The 20,995-nt window shown below is 41.0% G+C and overlaps 1 protein-coding gene across 6 annotated transcripts in view; it reads right to left on the bottom strand.

The window, feature by feature from the left end:
• KIF13A (kinesin family member 13A) overlaps positions 1–10,304 on the bottom strand; it is a 203,823-nt gene extending 193,519 nt beyond the window's left edge. For 5 of the 6 annotated variants that reach the window (XM_073331927.1, XM_073331923.1, XM_073331926.1 and 2 more), the window contains exons 1-2: positions 9,704–10,304; positions 8,954–9,047 (exon numbers count right to left, since the gene is read on the bottom strand). In XM_073331927.1, coding sequence (XP_073188028.1) covers positions 8,954–9,047; positions 9,704–9,758 — 149 coding nt within the window. In that variant the 5' untranslated portion in view covers positions 9,759–10,304. The remainder of the gene's footprint in view (positions 1–8,953; positions 9,048–9,703) is intronic. The other variant, XM_073331929.1, reaches the window with a different exon arrangement.
• Between the last annotated feature and the right edge of the window lie 10,691 nt (positions 10,305–20,995).

Here is a 20,995-nt window from a genome sequence, read left to right as displayed (position 1 = left end):
AACAATGTTTACTTCACAGGTTAAGAACTAGTGAGCTATTTCCTCCCCCCAGTAATTTTGAAAGGTAAGCTTCATTTTAGGAAGTGGGTATCAACCATGTTGTGCAGGATTTCACTTTGACTCCAAAAATAGAAGGAAAAATGGAAAGCAAAACACTGCTCTTAAATTACTACAGAAAGATAATCCATGAAACCACAAGCTTTATCTACTCATTCAAAGACGTGACACGCAGCAGCAATTCATCAGCATAATACTAAGCAAAATAGATTAGTTTACATATCTACATGCAGATAAAACAGATCTCAAATATGTCAGGAATCTATTCAGAATTATGAAGAAGTTGGAGAGGGGAAAGTGTCTGATTTCAGTGGATGCTTTTGAATATCACTTAATCCAAGTTTGTGTTTATGTATCAGAACAAAAAAAAAAAAAAAAAAACCTAGTGACACCAAAAGAAAACTTAAGCACCCAAAAAAACGATAGTGTGTAATTACTTCATTCTACTTGAACTAAAGTTTCTAGAGGAGTTTCTTACCTGTCCAATAAACTATGTTCACCCATGTTTTTTATTTTTATATATGTTCGCGCGTACATATATATATATATATATATATATATATACATATACATACACACACACACACATACAGAACCTATATCTGCGTGTGCGCATACAGACACACACACAGAGAAGGTTGTATTTTTGTATACATTATATTAAAATACTCAACCTACAGCAACAGATTTTTAAAGCAACTGTTCATATACTATCATTTATATGCTGTAAATGTTTACTTTGAAAGGCGCTACATTAAAAGAAATTATGCATATTCAATATATTTTCAAAAAATGTTTTTCTGAATACATGTGCACATAGATAAAATTCCAGCCAAAGCAACTGGCTTAATTAATTAATGTTTATAAAGTGCTTTGAGAAGTCTTTAAGAGAAAGTGCTCAGTACTATTGCTGAATGAAAAGAACTCCATTTAAATAACTTTCAAGGTTTGATTTACCTTCACTCAAAAGAAGTTAGGAATTAATCTTTGTCCTATTACAACTCAACTAGTACTGTATAAACGCCATATCTCTAGATCATTAGTTCAAATCCAAGTCAGCTTAATAGTGATGAAAAGTTGTTAGTGACTGTGTGAAGCCAGTAGCTTCAGATTAACTCCTAGTATACCTCACAAGCCATCAATATATCATTATTAATTATATAACAATTATCATTATTGTCCCATTCAGTATTACGGGCTGAAAAAAGTCTAAGGCTGATTACAAGTGAATTTATTGGCTCATAATATGTTTGTTATCAAATTAACAGGAAGTTCCATCAAGATATATTTACGTTTTTAATATTCAAGTTTTAAATGGGGGAAAAAAAAAAAACCTACCAGAATAGCAAGAGTCAAAATTACTGAGAGGTGAATTAGCGAAGTTGAACCAGGCCTACAGTATTGGAAGGGGGTTCATTTGCCTTCCAAATGGAACTGGAATAAAGGAGCACCCTCTCGAGCACTGGAAATACAGAATATGTCTGCTTGTGTAAGAAGTCCCACTAATAGTTCTCCAGCACAGGCTTCTCTCACTCCTTTGCGCTGATCAGTTACTGTATGCTCAATCGTCAAGCTGTTTGTTAGCACCATCTCTCTCCTTAACTCATTAATTCCTCGAGTCATTAAGTGGTAAAGGCCTGTGCTTTTGGCAGTAAGAGTTCCCAATTCAATACCCACCAACAATCGATGGAGGGGTCCCTAAAGTTGTAAGCGGATTTGAAGGTCTGTAGACCTCAGGCTCTCAGGACAAGCTTCCTCTGACAGTATGATGTCTAACACGCTGGCTAAGTGAATCTTATTTACTTCTACTGATTACTCCCTCTATGTAGAGGCAAAAAGAAAAGGAGTACTTGTGGCACCTTAGAGACTAACCAATTTATCTGAGCATAAGCTTTCGTGAGTTACAGCTCACTTCATCAGACGCAATGAAGCGAGCTATAGCTCACAAAAGCTTATGCTCAAATAAATTGGTTAGTCTCTAAGATGCCACAAGTACTCCTTTTCTTTTTGCGAATACAGACTAACACGGCTGTTACTCTGAAATCTATGTAGAGGGTAAGAGATATTACTGCTGCTATCAGCTAATGGAGTTACTCCTTTAGTTAACATGGTATAGGCCTGTGCTTTTGTCCTGGAGGTCCCAAGTTCACTCCCAGCTGACCAACGAGGGCACAGATTGTTGTACGGCGGCAGCCCTGGCTTTAATCTTTCACACGCTTAATGAATGCGTACAATTGTGTCTTTCACTATACTGTAGTTCTGTATTTGCTATAGAGACATCATATTCTGAAGCCTGTAATCACACCCACATACAAGGACAAGGAATCGCATGATCAGAAAAAATATTCAGTTATTTTATAGTGCCTGTACAGCATTCCTGCAGTGATTAGTTATTCAGTATTACTGGCACTAATTACTTCCATTAACAGGCTCAGAGAGGCAGGGGACAAATAAGCAGAGAGCTTGAGCTACTCGCTCACCTTTAAGCATAAAATGCAAGGCTCACTGACAGGGCAACCAATGAGGCTACCTCTACTTATCAACTTTTACCTAGGAAAGAAAAAAAATTACTCTATTTTTAAATTACAGGTCTTTTAAAAATATGTATTTCATTTCTTAAAGCAGGAAAATTCAGCAGTAATCCTAATCTCAAAACAAACATTTATATGGCTAAAATAATCAGCTTTGTAAAAATAATCATTCAGACCAACCACAGGATTTAAGTATGTCTACAGGGTTGCTAATCTCTTTAACAAACTACTTCAAAATTTCATTGTCTGGGGTGTTCCTAACATTTTATGATAGATCTGCAAGAGAAACTTTTGACTCGTTCATCTTTTTTGACCTCTCACTTTATAAATTTTCCACCAATGGTCATATAAAGGAAGGCTGGAAAACTGGGAACAACCATTCAAGACAACACCAAGACCGGTTATCCTTTTTCCCCTCAAATGCTTCTTTTCTGTTCTTGTTCCGATATGCAGCCAAACTATTTCTTCTATTCAGAAAAGTTTGCTTATAATTCCAAGAGCCTCTAACATGAGCTTCCTCCAGCAGTGCCATTTATAGACCCAAGCACAAGGTACTTCTAGCTGTCTGGATTTTAAACTTATTAAAAGAACAATAGTTTTCCCCATTCACCCTGCTTCAGGCCACCTCAGAAACAGCATTGCCACATAGCCATAACCTGAACTCTAGGATTTTTAATGATGTGTAATTTGACAACAGCAGTCTTCTGGAACAGGACCTAGTCATGATTCAGGTAGGAAACTAAGTGAAATGCTGCTGAAACAGTTCTGAAATGCAATTTCCCACCTCATATATATATATTCCATAAAGCGACTGCACCTCTTCTTGGAAGAGGATTCAAAGCTAGTAGTTCACAACCTGAACACTGAGGCATAACAGGAAAACTAATTTATGAGAGGTCAAAGTCAGATTACTTTTACAATTTCCTATAGACAAAAGGCAGTGGTCACTGTTATTCTATCCACTACCTCAGGCAGGTGATTATTTAGAGCACATGCATCCAAGCCTCTATCTGGTTGATAATTCCTTCAGACATGTGGAGAGTTAGCAGCTGTCTCATTTCACTTGACACTCCTTTCTGACAAGTTTCAGTTTAAAGCAGTGACTGTTACAACACACACAAACTCCCCAGAGCAGTGACCTTCTCCTCCCAGTCTCCTCTGATGCTCCAAATAGTGGTAAATCAAAACAAACTACAACCACTGAAGTTTATACAGATTCATGATCTCCCCCTCCTCTGGAAACAGGAAGGAGCAGAAAGAAAAGCAGAATTATTGTTTAGGAAAGAAATGTATGGAATAATTGGTTTTTAAATATTAACTAGCTAGGAAATTAGTGACTCGAAGGTAATAAGCAGTCATTTAAAAAAAGCAGAGAGGCCTACAAAACTCCTAAAGAGGAGCCAGGAAACATTACAAAATACCACCCAGTATTATTCTATAGCTCTTATCAATCTACAATTACAATAAAAGTTTTGCTCAAGTAATGCTTTCAGGATTTAACCATTGATAAAAACTGGTAAGTAACACAAAGAGGTCAAGGGAGTAGGCAGAGCAGATGGTTTATTCATAAGAAACCTTACAAAATGCATGCAGAAAAGGTTAAGATGTCTGTAAAAAGAATTCCAGGACACTTTCTAATCTAAATAGTATATTTAAGTTCAGTTTCACATGCTAATAACCTTTTACTTAAGTTGGAAAGAAAGTATTTGAATAAAGATAAATTTGCACAAGAATATGCTTTAATGTAATAAATTTCCCAACAAATCTCCCTGGTTTCAGTCCTAGATTCTGCAGTTATATAGGAATATTTCAGTTCTGCAGGTTCCCTAGTTCCTCACTTATTTTAGTCAAGATGCAGATAATTTAGTAAATAAAAAAAGAGGACAGAGGATTAGTGTGTGTACTACTAGAGTCATTAGGGAAATCAAAACAGGATTTGCTTTTCGAAATTCATATTCTTTAGAAAAGAAACTGGCAGTGATGGGGAGGGAGGGATGAGTCTATTCCAATTAGCAAGCAGAACCCTAGCACAAATGCAAAGGAAACTCCAGGAAAGTCCATTTTACATTACTTTACAATGGGATAGCAGTTCTAAATGCAAAGCAGTAGCTTATAATACTCCCAAAATGAGCTGGAAAATTTCAGAGGCAAGACAAAAATTTCATCAAAAATACCCAGAAACAAAATGTTTTCAACATGTTCAGAAACGTTTATTCCATTTCCTAATTGTCTCTGATCACTCGGTACTTCGACTGGCTATTGCAGCATTTATTTCAGGCAACAGGATGGAACTAGTTAGGAAGATATAAAGTAACAGAATATGCTTATAAATTCTGAAAGGCAATATCCATTTCTAACAAAATATTAGTTGAGATACAGTGTTTCATATCGTTAGTAATACAGAGAGAAGAGTTTAGTAGGGAATCTGATTTCCTTCCTCCAACTGAAGATGGACAAGTAATCTTGCCTGTGCGTAGAGGAAAGACAAAAGGTATTCCTGATTTGTTCTCCATCCACAAAAAAGTATGGCTATCAGTTAAAGAGAAAGAAACAATTACAGCTATTACTAATTACACTTAGGCCTGATCTTCCTGCTAAAAGATCCCAATTCCAATGTTCTTCCCAACATTAAAGGGAGTGCAACTGATGCCTGTTAAATGGTTCCTTTTTACATTCACTTCCTGATGCGAGTCAAAAACTGAACCAAATAAGCTCTCCCTAGCTCAATGAGACTAAAATGCAGTTGGTTAACTTCTTCTAGGTTTTGATGTCCTTGCTGAATACAAAATTAGAAAATCATATGTTTGTGGGGGCAGGTAGGCTAGCCTGCTTTGGACAGTTCTCTAAATGAAGTAATTTAGACTGAGGTGTCTTTTGTGATTAAATTTTTTAAAAGGCAATGTGACGTGGTGGTTAGAGCAAGGGACCTGGAGTCAGGAAATGTTGGATCTACCCCACTACTCTGCCGCTGTCTCACTGTGATCTTAGGCAAGTCACAACTACTGCCTTGTTATCCTCACCTGTAAAATGGGGAAAATATTTACTCACCTGTGTAAACCACAAAAATCCTACCCTTGTGAAGATTAAGCCGAAAGTTTACAAAATTAAAAAAACTCTGCTGACATATTCGTTAGATATAATTCCAAAATAAAACCAACCACCCTTATGAAACAGACAAGTTTGTACAGCTCCACTGTTCATCACCTGAGAACTGTTTCCCAAAAGCTAATCTTCTAGAAATGAGTACCAGCATGTTTAATTATAAATGTGTACGAAAGTTCTGTCTGATCATTTTGTTTTACACAATCTGTTCTGTGCATTTTAAACTTCAGCTCTAGGAGGTCCTGAAACCTATTTTGCCATCACTGATTTCTTGGCCTTAATTCCATTAAGAAAAAGCAATTATGGAAGCCAAGCCTGCCTGCTTCCTTTAGTAGAAGCCACTTGCTCTTATTATGAATCACAGTATAAACTTTTACTTTCATTTAACTATAAAGCATTTTTTCCAATATTACATTTGCCAGCTTAAATGACAGCACAACAATATAAATTTTTAAAACACTATTTCCTACATTATCTCAACTGCCTCTCCCCTCCTCTTCTCTCACAAGTATGGACAACTCTGATTAAAAGAAAATGATTACACACACTTCAGGCCCAGTTGAGCTGTGCTTACTCACAATGAGTAAAAAGTAGTCCTACTGAACTCAAAGGGAATACATACACCACAACGAACTATCCAGCAAACATGACAAAATTAGGCCCCACCCAGTGCCCCAGGCGTTCCACATAAAAGTTAACTTTGGTAAGACATTTAGCTTTTCATCTTTAATATGCAACTACAAACAAAAGTAATGGTAAAACGATCAACCAGTAATCCAACGAGTGAAATTCTAATTCGGAAATAGATCTTTCTTTATAGCAATAGTGTAACAGAAATATGAAACCAAGCTACACAAAGAAAACCCAATCCCATTTGGTGCCTTTATCTCTGCTATGAAATTAATCCAAATACAAGCAGCACTGTTGCAATGATTCAGATTAAATTAATATCGACAATGTCTTTGGAAATGCATAAAAATATAAAGAATTCCTCCAGTACCAACAGTATTGACTATTCAGATGAGGGGAAAAAACCATATGATCCAATAATTTAATATTAAATTAACGGATTTTAAGTGGTTCTGCTAAACATCAGGAGGATCCAACAAGCTTCAGGAAAAAGCTATACATAAATTCCAGATTTGGAAGACAGTGAATTACAATTTTATTTAGACCAAAACAAAAATGATCAATATTAACTGATCACAGTCCATTGCACATTACACACTTCAGGGATATTTCCAATGCACTAAATCAGACACAGTTTTGCAAAGAAAACTACTAAATTAAATATTAACAATAAACTAAGACCCCAAAGCTGCACTGAGCTACAGGTGGGCAGATCCATGTTTGTTGAAGAACCCTATTTATGCCAGTGGGATTCCATGCTGCTGCAAGGGTCTGCACATGTGGTTATCAAGACAGAATTGGGTCCTAATTCAAGCAAGGTCAAAAAGGGATAGATATTTCTATACATAACAGACGATAAAGCAAGAAAAAAACCCATACAGACAAACCACATGTGGTCTTATATTACAGTAGCATTGTAACTTCTTCCCAAATATCTGCAACAATTTTCACAAAGAGGGTAACATTCCCACCTTAAGTTAATTACCAGTAATTTAGAAACAGTTTTTTCAGGTTTTTTTTTTTTTTTTTTTACTGTAGACTTTTTATTTATTTGAACATTTATTTCTAAAACTTTGATTCTACTCTGGTATATTTGTACATTTGTTTCCTTTTTTTCAGAACTATATTCAGTTTATTTCTTCCTTTAGTTTTGTACAAAATCATGAAATACGTATGGAGAATAAATTTACAGTACCAAAGTTCCTTCAAGCCTACACATTTTAGAACATTGGCTCCAATCAAGATCAGGGTTTCACTGTGCTAGGCACTATACACACACATAGTAAGAAACAGTAAATAAGAGACCAAGACAACATTTATTATTCCCATTTTACAGATGGGAACCAAGGCACAGAGAGATTACATGACTCTGCCAAGGTTGCACAGAAAGTCTGGCAAAGAACCAGGAAATGAACCCAGATCTTCCCAGTTCCAAAACAGTGCGTAAACCACAAGATGGGCCTTCCTTACACTGTTATCAAAAGGATTAATGGCATAAAGCTAAACTTGAACACAAAATTTATTACATCCCAATTCTGCAGTTGGATTAGTGTAAGTGGACCCTCATACGAAGTATCAGAATTTTTAAGATGTAAAGCATCATGAAAGTGTAAAATGTCTACCAAAAAAGCACCAACTCAAATAATTCAGATGGACATATGCAGTGAGTTCTGTTTCTTCACAAAACCATGCCTATGAGATGTGCAAGCAGTCTTATGGGAAAATGGCCATAACTGATTATTTGCTTAACGTTCTGCTCTTAAGCAAAAAATATATTCAGAGCACCAAGTACAGAGATCATTTAACAGGTAACTGAACAGATCAGTACACAATGCTCTCCTCCTCATGCCCCCACCTAAATGGGGTGTGGGGGGGCAGATCTTTTCCTGCTCTGCTCTATTTTTACAATCTGGTGCATTGGTATTTTGGATGATTTCCAAAAGTATTCTTTACAGGGACTTCACAAGTAAGTGCCAGATTTCCAAATTATTTTAGTGCACTCTCTTACACTGCTTCACAGAACACCACAGAATTAATAAGGGATCCAGCCGTCACAACTTTTCAAATGCAAATATGTTGCAATCTGGTAAATACAGCCCTGAAAAATCCCTCCCCCAACATCTAAAATCCAGGACACAACTTTTGTTCCCACAAATCAAAACTGAAGGTTACAGCAACTCGTGAACAGAATCTCCTTAATGAAACTGCCAAAAATATTATGGACTTTTCAGTTTCTTGCATCCCACCACTAATCAATCTCATCTAACAGTTGATGAAAGCAATAATCTTTAAACATATATGAAACTACTAATGATCTTTTGCCTCTAACAGAGTAATGCTATTACCCCTAAATCCTCTAACAGGGTGTGGATAGAGAAACTTGGGGTCTGATTCTGATCTCCCACTGATAAAACTTCATTGATGTTATTGGCATCTTACACAGCTGCAAGTGAAAGGAGAATCAGGCTACTGGACTTTTTTTTAAAAGAGCTTCCAAAAGTAGCGGAGGCAACATTAAGATGCTGCTTGTCTCTTAAAAAAAGCACACAAACAACTCATTGTTTGAGCCCATGCTTAATCCAAAGTAGACAGGGTGGGGCAGGGATTTCAGGATAGGGATATTTTATTTGTACCTGTTATCTCCCTGTTTGATGTTTGAAGGGGGAGGGTGCAGCACAGTCTGATTCCCTTGCATCTCCACAATACATTTGCTGTTCAACTCCAACTCTAGAAGAGAACATGCCAGACGGCTTTACCTATCAGAATAGCCCCTCGTGCACAGAAGGGACCCACGTGCACCCCTCTCCATCCCGCCAAACTGGGCTTCCCCCAACGTCTCCCCAGAGCTACTTGCCGAACAACCCTTACCCCCACACTACTACTGGGGTATGTGTGTGGGGGGAGGAGAGTTTGGTATTTCTCCCCAGAGCCTGAAGCTCCCCTAGCTAATCCCCAGGGCTGTTTGGAGAACTGCCCTCCTTAGGAGGAGGTTCTCCAGGCAGCCCTGCGGAGAAGATGGGGGAGTCGCAGGCTCACCCTGGACCTCCACCAGCTGAGGGAAGGTGTGTGCACCGGGGGGGGGGGGAAGAGAGATAGGAGAGTGCTCAAAGTGGTCTGAAAAAGCAGGGTCCGCCCCCGCGGGAGCAGCGGCTGTGACAAGGGACGCTTCAGCCGCACCCCTGAAGGGTGACCTTTTGCTCATTGATTGTTGTGGGGTCCGTGAGCGCTGACAACCCCCCCCCGACCCCCACCCGCCTTCGGGCGCTGGGGCGGAGGTGCGCCCGCTCAGCCACGGTGGGGAGAAGCAGCGGTGGGGGTGCCCAGCCGGGGGGGGGGGGGGGGCCGGCGGGCGCTCCCCGCGGGCAGCCGGCGGCTCGGTTTACCTCTGCGGTTCATGGGCCGGACCCTGACGGCCACCTTCACCTTGATCTCCGACATCTTCCCCGGCGGCGCCCAGCTCCCTCCGCGCTGCCGCCGCTGCTGCCCGGGGGCCGCTCACAGGGACGGGTCGCTGCCAGCCCCGCGCTGCCCGCGGCGAGGCGCAGCCCCAAGGTCCATCCCCAGTGCGGGGAGGGGGGAAGGGGAGCGGGAGCGGCGGCCGAGCAGCCCCGGGCGGCCTCTGCCTGTCTGACTCCGCGTCTGTCCGCCTCTAGCCTCGTTTGCATAACAGCTCCCGCCGCTCCGCTCCCCTGCGCCGCGGCTGCGGCTGCCGCCTCCCCGTCCCGACCGCCATCTTCCGCCCACAACGGCCAGCGGCTGCCTCGCCGAACAGACCGCAGCCGCCTAGGAGACGGGCGGGTTAACGCGGGGGAGGGGGGGGGGAGAGAGGTTGTTCCGGAAAGACACGGAAACAGCCGAGTGTCCTCGAGGCAGGGGGAGGGGAAAGGAGTGTCCCAGGGTAACCCCGCCGCCGCCTAGGTATGCGTATATCCTTCGCGCCCCGAGTGCTGTGCGGTACCCCCCCAGCCCCGGACCCCTCAGCGCATGCGCAGAGGGAACAGCGCCATCGCAAAGAGCTGCCTGCCCGTACTTTGCCCCTGTGGCGCGCGCGCAGGGCGAGGTGGGAGGGAGCCGAGCGCTGCGCGCGCAGCCGCCGGGGCGGGTGAAACAGGGCGTGGAAAGCGGCGTGGCGGGTGTGCGGCGGGGAGCGGGGGCGAGGTGCGGACCAAGGGGGATAAGCAGCTCGGCGGGGTGAATGGGGGAGGTGGGACCAGAGGGTGGCAGAGCAGAGCAGTGGCTGGGGGCGCCTGGAGAAGACAGCGGAGAGCAGACCTCTCCTAGGCGGAAAGTCCCCCCGTGAAGCCCCAGGCCCCCCACTCATGGATCGTGCAGGGTTTGACTTTGGGGGCTCCTTAGTGTCTGAGGAGTGGAAGGATCATCTGCTTGAGGAAAGGTGAAAGCTCCCAGGTGCTCTTGCTCCCCGGGTGGCATGGGAGACGCACCAAGGAAGCGGAGGACCAGACTTGACGACCTCTGGAGGGCCCACCCATCTCAGGGTTCTGTGATAACATCAGACTGCAAGATTCACGAGCCCTTGGAGCCCTCTAGGAAGATTGCGCTCTTTGAGGTGATGCTGCGCGGTGTCATGCACTGCTTGTAAACCACATAGTCCATGTGCTGATTGTGCTGGTCCAGAAGAGAAATGGGAAAATAAGGATGATTATAGACTACTCTACCTTAAGTAGATGCGCTGTGATTGATGAGTGCACCATGACTCTATGCCTTGAACTGTTTGCTAGGGAGCCAGTGGTTCTTGATGGTGAATCTTTGATGTGCATATTCCCTCATCCCCCTGAGACAAGATGATAGAGAGAAAACCACATTCTCTGCCCTTTAGGTTTCTGTTTGGACACATGCCCCCAGGAATATCTGGAGTGCCTACCACATGCCACTGTCTTATAGAGAAAAGTTGTGGGAGACATGAACCTATTACAAGTATTAGTTTATTTATTTGGATGATGTGACTGTGTTTGGAAAAACTCTGGAGGAACAGGAAGAACGACTTCTAAAAGTGTTAGGCTGATTGGAAGCAGGACCTGCACTGAAGAGGAACAAATGTCAGGAATGCAGTTGTGGATGAGGAGGGAAGTGGCAGAGGGAAGCTGAGTGAGATCCAGGCTGATACAGTGCTTGGTTCCTGGCATAATACCTGTTTATATTTCTCCATCAAACATGGCTGCCATAAGAAATCCTTTAAATTTCTACTTTTGCTACTGGTAGTAAATTCAGATGCCAGTCACCCATCTTCTCCTGACAGGGAAGATAGTATACCACTCCAGGACAAAAAGGTACACACAAGAGACACTGGGAGTCAAGAGTCCAGATTGCCCTCATGTCCTGTATCTGGGGCACAACATCCCATGAACTCCCTGATGTTTTTCTGCCTATCTGATGGGAGAACTATTTTGGTGCCTGCTAGGAATAATAATCTTCTCAACAATTTCTCCACCAACATCTTGCTGTACCTGCTGCCCTGTCACCAGCCTCCCTGATTGCATCTCATTATTTCACAGAAGCCAGAAAAAAGGGAAAGTTTGCAGTGGTGAGAGGATGTGGAGCAGTTTTTTAATTTTAAAAGAAACAAAAAAAATTAAAATAGAGAATTTGATTGGAAAGACATAATTATTATTTGTATAGTGCCTTCAGTGCCAGAGTTGTTAAGCCTTAAATTTTTAAGGTAGTGTAAATAATAAAGCTAAGATTTTAATGATTTTAAAGAGATTATCAAACCAAATTTGACCCACATTTAGGTTTTATAAGAACAAGCTTTTAAAGAAAATCTAAGCTCAATATAACTGTTTGGATTTTTAAAAAAATCCAATGAAAACAAACTAAACCCCAACTTTTTGCAACTCAAACACATGGCAATGCTGAGTTAGAGTTAGTGCCTGAGAAAGTGAAATTGATTAACTTCAACCTCCAATCTGAGAAAAAGTAAACACACAGCAGCGTTTTCCCTGCTGTGGTGTCCAAAGGCTAGTTTAACGCCCAGCACTCTACATCTGCAAGTGTAGCCAAGCCCTTAGTGTGGTGAAAAGTACATTTAGATGTTTTTAAATGCCACCTTTAAAAACCGAAGATTTTATTTGTAACATAAGTAAAAACATGGGGTGAAATCATAGCTCTAATGAAATCAGTGTCAAAACTTTTATATATTTCAGTGGGCCCAGCATCTCATACATTTTTTAAAAAGGTTATATTTTAACATTTGTGAAATCAATCTGTTGGGTGTGTTCTAGGGAGTCAGATTTTTGACACTGCAGGGACAAGAGAAGATGTGATTCCTTATACTCAAATGGTAAATTATCCAAATAAACTTTTCTTTAGCACAATGAGAGTAAAACATTGTTGAGAGGAGTGATGTAGACAAGTGGTCTTCCTGACGTTCTACACACTGAGCCAAAATTTACTTTCAGGTACATCAGTGGGGATCCACAATATCTCCATTGAAGAGGAATTTCTCTGAATTTACCACCAGTGTTTATGATAACAGGTTTTTGTCCAGTGCTTTTAGATGGGGTTTTAGATTTTCCTTTTGCTTCTAATTCCTAATTCACAGATACATGTTAGATGGCCTAGATGTTTTTCACCTCTCTTACTGATAGTTATTTTGATTGTGTCTGAAAAATCCTGCTGGGGGACTTGAAGATCATGGGTCTACATGTAACATATTTATAGAGACACTTTAAGACTAAAATGAGTTCAGGTTGAATGGTGTTATGAGCCCCAAATGTGGGGTGGGGGAAATCTTAAGTGTCAGTCCTCTGACCAAATGCAGAATAGATGTACCTAAACATTGTTTAATGTGGCTGATGACTGCTTATTTAGGTATCTTTCAAAAATGTCTACTTTTAAGTTAACCTGACAGATCAGAATGTCTCCTTTTAACATTGTGGATCAGTAGGGGAGAGTACCATTCACTGAGTTCAAGTTTTAAAAAATGGGTCATTTTTAATTCCCCTAAATCATTAGTTAATATATCTTCAATATTTAACACCAACGCTATTTTTGAGTTGACTATAAAAAGTGTTTAAAGTTATTAAACCCCCTTTTCCCATCTGTTTTTAAAGTTTAAATGCTTAAGGGCTTGGTCCTACATTCAGTGGCAAAGCTCCCCTTTAATGAGGAGGAAGCTGAGTATCTGGCTCAGTGCTACAGCACCCTATGTTTTGGAGAGAACTAACCAGAAAATCCATGACTCAAATTGTCCCACTAAAGTCAGTGTCACTACCAGTGTGTTAGAGAGAGTAGTATTTTTCCCCACACTCTCTTGCATTCCTGGAAAAAAGAGAGGAATAAGGCAATTCATGTAAGTGACTTATGTGCCCTAATGTTGCTCACTAATTAGGAACCTTGTGATGGCTGATTTCAAAGCATAATTAGCATAATCTTGAAAAATACTATTGCCCACTCTCTTCAGATGTAGAAAGAACTTTTAAATCTTAACACTTTTAACATGTTTGATATGTGTGCCATTCTTAGAGCTGGAATCTGATCATATATCTGGAATGAAATCCTGGCCCTACTGAAGTGAGGGGGACTTTTCCCACAGACTTCATTGGGACCAGGATTTCACCCTTTTAGTGTAATGATTTCCAGCTACTACTACTTAATACAATATCTCTTTGTATCCTAATAGCATAACTTAAATTGTACAACTATTAAACATTTTGCCATAGTTTTCTTTAGTTATTTTGTATAAGGGTCTCCTACAATTTTTTGAAATATCAGGTGAAGTTTTTCAAACCCATATTTAGGCATCTACATGAAAGTGGCCAATTTTCAAAATTGCTGAGCATCTGCAGGGACCATCAATTTTCAACCAGAACTCGAGCTATTCTACACATTTAGAAATTAGGCCAGTTTAGCTTAGATGCATAAATATAAATATCCAACTTTGGACATGTTGGCTTAAATCTGTTTTTGAAAACATCGATATTTTAATTATGATACATGGGTAAAATTGCAACTGAAGCTAGAAGACTATGGGTCAGTATATATGCCACCTACCTTTGAAATGTGATTATTTTACCACCACCAGTCTTACAGCAACTGCACACACTTTCTTTAAAAGACTGATTGATAATCTCTCAATTCCAGTAAAATACTTAATGAAAAGACTAACATAGTAATACTTAGCTCTTCTATAGTACTCTCCATAGGTAGATCTCAAAGTGTTTTTACAAAGGAGTCAGTATTATCCCCATTTTACAGATGGGGAAAGTAGGGTATAGAAAGGGGAAGTGATTTGCCCAAGGTCATCCAGTAGACCAGTGGCAGAGCAAAGAATAGACCCCAAGTCTGAGTCCCAGTCCAGAACAATTGAACTTCAGTATTCTTTCTGAGTGTTAAGAATGTTGGGCCCAGAGCACTATATGAAACTCTTCACAGCTGGAGTAGTTCAAAAGGATTGTGACAGTAAGCACTTTACGCAATTCCCCCGCAATAGATAATGCAAACTAAAACCAGAATAGGAGTTTTCCTTGTCCATTCCTCCCTCATTTCTTTTTCTTCATGTTTAATTTCTAAAGAGAAATCTGATTTTGTGCAATGTTGTTTTTACTTTACTGTATATCATCATACTCACCACCTGTTTTATTGTTTATACCACATCCACAAGTGGGACAGGCAATTTCCAGACGAATTAATAAAAATAAGGTGTGGCGCCTCTGCCTCAAATCTTAGGCTTCAAGGTCAGAAGGGACCATTATGATCGTCTAGTCTGACCTCCTGCACAAAACAGGCCACAGAATCTCACCCACCCACTCCTGTAATAAACCCCTCACCTATGTCTGAGCTATTGAAGTCCTCAAATCATAGTTTAAAGTCTTCGAGGTGCAGCGAATCCTCCAGCAAGTGACCCGTGCCCCACACGGCAGAGGAAGGCGAAAAACCCACAGGGCCTCTGCCAATCTGCCCTGGAGGAAAATTCCTTCCCAACCCCAAATATGGTGATCAGCTAAACCAGGGGTGGGCAAACTACGGCCCTGGGGCCGCATCTGGCCCTCGAGTTCCTGCCTGGGAGTGGGGACTGGGGCTTGCCCCACTCCGGTGCTCCAGCTGGTTAGCGGGGTTGAGGGCTTGCCCCACTCTGCGCAGCTCCTGAAAGCAGCGGCATGTGCCCCCTCTGACTCCTACAGGTAGGGGCAGCCAGGGGGATCCGCATGCTGCCCCACTCCAAGCGCCGCCCCTGCAGCTCCCACTGGCCAGGAACCACAGCCAATGGGAGCTACACAGGCGGTGCCTGCAGATGGGGCAGCGTGCTGAGCTCCCTGGCTGCACCACCGCATAAAATCTGGCTGGGGGACATGCCACTGCTTCTGGGAGCTTCTTGAGGTAAGTGCCATCCGGAGCCTGCACCCCTCCTGTGCCCCAACCCCCTGCCCCAGCCCTGATCCCCCTCCTGCTCTTGAACCCCTCAGTCCCAGCCCGGAGCACCCTCCTGCACTCCCAACTCCTCATCCACAGCCCCACCCCAGAGCCCACACCCCCAGCTGGAGCCCTCCCCCCCCACACCCCAACCCCCAATTTTGTGAGCATTCATGGCGTGCTATACAATTTCCACACCCATATGTGGCCCTTGGGCCAAAAAGTTTGTCCACCCTTGAGCTAAACCCTGAGCATGTGGGCAAGACTCACCAGCCAGACACCCAGGAAAGAATTCTCTCTAGTAACTCAGATCCCACCTCATCTAACATCCCATCATAGGCCATTGGGCATATTTACCGCTAATAGTCAAAGATCAATTAATAGCCAGAATTAGGCTATCCCATCATACCATCCCCTCCATAAACTTATCAAGCTTAGTCTTGAAGCCAGATATGTCTTTTGCCCCCACTGTTCCCCGTGGAAGGCTGTTCTAGAACTTCACTCTTCTGATGGTTAGAAACCTTTGTCTAATTTCAAGTCTAAACTTCCTGATGGCCAGAACACAGTTCTTGTGTCCACATTGGTACTGAGCTTAAATAATTCCTCTCCCTCCCTGGTATTTATGCCTCTGATACATTTATAGAGAGCAATCATATCTCCCCTCAGCCTTCTTTTGGTTGGGCTAAACAAGCCAAGCTCTTTGAGTCTCCTTTCATAAGACAGGTTTTCCATTCCTCAGATCTGCCTAGTAGCCCTTCTCTGGACCTGTTCCAGTTTGAGTTCATCCTTCTTAAACATAGGAGACCAGAACTGCACACAGTATTCCAGATGAGGTCTCACCAGTGCCTTGTATAATGGTACTAACACCTCCTTATCTCTACTGGAAATACCTTGCCTGATGCATCCCAAGATCGCATTAGCTTTATTCACGGTCACATCACATTGACGGCTCATAGTCATCTTGTGATCAACCAATACTCCAAGGTCCTTCTCCTCCTCTGTTACTTCCAATTGATGAGTCCCCAGCTTATAACAAAAATTCTTGTTATTAATCCCTAAATGCATGACCTTGCACTTTTCACTATTAAATTAAACTATTGGTCCAGTTTACGAGGTCATCCAGATCTTCCTGTATGATATCCTGGTCCTTCTCTGTATTGGCAATACCTCCCAGCTTTGTGTCATCCGCAAACTTTATTAACACACACTCCCGCTTTTTGTGCCAAGGTCAGTAATAAAAAGAATAAATAAGATTGATCCCAAAACCGATCCCTGAGGAACTCCATTAGTAACCTCCCTCTAGCCTGACAGTTCACCTTTCAGTGTGACCCATTGTTGTCTCCCCTTTAACCAGTTCCTTATCCACCTTTCAATTTTCATATTGATCCCCATCTTTTCCAATTTAACTAATAATTCCCCATGTGGAACAGTATCAAATGCCTTACTGAAGTCGAGGTAAATTAGATCCACTGCATCTCCTTTGTCTAAAAAACTGTTATCTTCTAAAAGAAGGAGATCCAGTTGGTTTGGCATGATCTACCTTTTGTAAAACGTTGTATTTTGTCCCAATTACCATTGACCTCAATGTCCCTAACTACTTTCTCCTTCAACATTTTTTCCAAGACCTTGCATACTACAGATGTCAAACTAACAGGCCTGTAGTTACCCGGATTGCTTTTTTTTCCTTTCTTAAAAATAGGAACTATGTTAGCAATCTCCAGTCATACAGTACAACCCCTGAGTTTACAGATTCATTAAAAATTTTTGCTAACGGGCTTGCAATTTCATGTGCCCATTCCTTTAATATTCTTGGATGAAGATTATCTGGGCCCCCCGATTTAGTCCCATTAAGCTGTTAGAGATTTTACAATCTAAAGCTCTGATTCTGTAATTAGATCTGCCTAGGCAGACCCCCATATGGCTCTATATGAATTTAGTGTGGGTCCACCCGCATGGCTCCAACTACAAGATCAGGGCTTACATTTAGACAACAAACTATGAATGTAAGCAATAAACAGAATAGGGAAAGGAGACAAAAGTTACAAGAACAATGTCATGTGTTTACTTACACACATTAGGACAAACTGTCTGGATAATTTGGCACAGCTTCATTGACTTCAATAGAGTTGTGCCAGTTAACATCAGTAGAGTATGGTCCACCGTGTTACAATTATGACTTCTCTGCAGAAGTATTTGATTGAATTAAAATCATATTGGGTCAAATTCATTCTTGCTGTATCTCCACTGCAGTAAACCAAGCCTGAATAAATTTAGAGTGAAATATCTAAAATAAGAACTCTTTCTTTGTTGTGAGGATTATTTAGTTGTTTATTCAATGCTTTGAAGATGAAAAGTATTATATAAAAGGTACATATGAAAAAGCAATTGCAGGTAAGAATAGTTATAAATTAGGACTGGGAGGTTTTTGGATCTGAAATTTCTGTCACTATGAATACCTGAATTTGGTGATATTTGTACTGATTACAAATAATCCTCAAGAATCTTGGATCCCAAAATATGGCCATTTACAATATGGCTGCAACAACAACTGTTAGCATACAGTTTTGCTATCTGCAGCTTCTTCCCACTGGCTAGGATCCTCTCCAAATCCTTCCATTGCTACACTAGCTGGCTGAAGAGGAAGGAGGAGGACAGAGAGAGAGAGTGGTTTTCTGTGGCTCAAGGACTCACAGAGCTAAGGGCATGATGATTGCTGTGTAGTTGTTCGGGCTTGGACTGGAGCACAGGCTCTAGGACACTGTGAGGGAGGAGGGTCCCAGAGCTTGGGCTGCAGTCTGAGCCCAAACATCTACACTGCAATTAAACAGCCCCTTAGTCCGAGCCCAAGTCAGCTGGCACAGGCCAGCTGCAGATGTCTACTTTTAGTGTAGACATACCCCTGATGGTGCGTATTCACTCTCCCTGCATGATGGGGAGTGGTTATGACTCCTTAAAGCACAGTCCCCACTTAACCTCTCTTTGTGGTTGTGTGGCTCTGCACCTCCTCCCAGACAGGACAGTACATCAACAGTAAAATTAAGCTTGTACTTTGGTATTTTATGTTCATTAGATGGGACAATAACAGCTTATTTACTGTACTGCTGACCACTCCTAATGGGCTTTTCAAATTAAAAATTGACTGAAATATTCATACTCTGAAGTAGGGTGGATTTGATTTAAATCACTAGTCAGGAAGACTCTATTTAATCATGGATTTCTACATAAAAAGCGCATTCTTGTTGGTTGTTATAACTGTAATACATATTCTTCACAACTCAGAGATAGATGTAGGTTTCATTTTTAGAAGGTACTGTACACACTATACATTTTAAGTGATTTATTTTGAAAACTTTTCAAATTAGTTTTATTGCTATATCAGAAAATGAATGATTGTTTGGTTATTTCATTTACCATAGGTAATTGAAGCAGATATTTATGAAGGCCCTGGGAGGTGAACTACCTCCAATTCAATAGGTTAATCATTAAAATTTGGAGGATTTTCTTGCCATGCTGAATTAGGAGGAGAACATCACATCACAGACAGACATTTAAATTGTTTTATTTAACTAAAACTACAACATTATGTATTCTGGATTTTTTTCTTCAACAGCAAACATATAATATTTTAACAAAACAAGCATATGAATTTTTGAATTTAATCATTCAAGTTTTTTAAAATCAGGTTTGCTTCTGTTAAAATTGTTTTTAATTAAAATAGTTAAATTAAACATTTAAAAAACAAAACAAAAATTAAATAGGCTATGTCACCAGGTCAACATGAGAAACTTAAAATATTGGATTCTGCAGCTAACTCAGTCGTCTTCACCTTCATTTTCCTGTTTGTTCATAATCTGGAAAAGAAAAACAAGCTTTCCTGCTTTTTCAGGTCCCAAATGATGTCTCAATTTGGAATGAATTAGTCCAAAGGAAGAAAATATTCTTTCTACACTGGCAGAAGAAGCTACTGCTGTTAAAAGTGAAATTATCACTTCAACAGTCTCTGAATCCAAGTGCTTAAGTGACTTCCACCAGTTCACTGGTGTGACTTTCTTTAAAATATCATCAGCAAAAATATATTTCTTAAATGGTTCACCCTTAGCTCTGAAGTTTATTATAGTTGGCATTATGGAGGGATGATTGCTGGAGGTCCATGTCATAGCCAGCTCCTCTTCTTCAGCAATTAAGGTTTGACCCTGGTACTGAGTATTGAGAATATTTGCAAGAAAATGAGCTGGAGATAGTGCTTGTCCCATTTGTTTTTTTTACTGCTTGTAATTTAACTCTGTCATTGCATATTTCTCTTTTTAAGATCTCACTCAGTTCCTTCCAAATTTCAACAGCATCAGCAATAAAACAGCTATTTCCCTGCATTTTGTTCAAGGTTACAGAAACAGGCTTCAGGGTACTCACCATGTGTTCAACATTTCTCTTAAGCCCAATGTTGAGAACTTTGACTGTGACAGTGCCAGCTATTTTTTCACAATTTTGTTCACAAACTGTCATCAGATTAGGCCAGTTCTTGATATGGTGCTCAAAACAGTCCACTACTGAGTTCCATCGCACATCTTGTGGGAGAGTTAGCTTGGTTCCTCCCACTTTTTTCAGAGCTGCTGCAAAGTGGTTATTACGAAAGTATTTTGCAGTTCTAACGACATTAGCCTTTATTTCTGGAACACTGAAGTCTTTGTCTAGAAGGTGCATCAAATGAGCGCTGCAACCCTATGTTATTAGCTTGGGACTCTTCTAAATTTCTTCTCATCTTGGATACATTTGCAGCATTGTCTGTGACCAAGCTGCGTACTAGACATTTGAATTTTTTCCCCACAGTTCGTTATAGCTTTTACTGTTACTTCTTGTAAGTATTGTGCTGTGTGTGCATTTCCTGATGTATTAACTGTTTCTGTAAGGAATACATTCCCTTCTTCTGTTGTCACACAAGCACATACAACAGGATCATTGTGAACATTACTCCACCCATCAAGGCTCAGGTTAACAATTTTACCCTCTCGACCTTTTGCCCACTGCTCAATTTCTCTTTCATACACTTTATCCAGCAATTTGCCAGCGACATCTGTTGGTGGACTGTATCCTGGTCTTAATGACTGAACCATGTTAATGACGTGTGGGTTCTCAATCATACAGAAAGGAGAGGTTGTTGCATAAACAAAGAGGGCAATTTTTTCATCAGTTACCTCTTTTTGTAATCTGCTGGTTCTTATCATAAAGATATCTATGGTTGTTCCTGGATGATGGATATTTTTTTTCTCTTTTTGCTACAAGTGTTATCTTGTGGCTATGTGACATAC

Source organism: Lepidochelys kempii, chromosome 2, assembly GCF_965140265.1.
Source record: "Lepidochelys kempii isolate rLepKem1 chromosome 2, rLepKem1.hap2, whole genome shotgun sequence".
Taxonomy (NCBI): domain Eukaryota; kingdom Metazoa; phylum Chordata; order Testudines; family Cheloniidae; genus Lepidochelys; species Lepidochelys kempii.
This window is presented reverse-complemented; position numbering and strand designations above follow the sequence as displayed.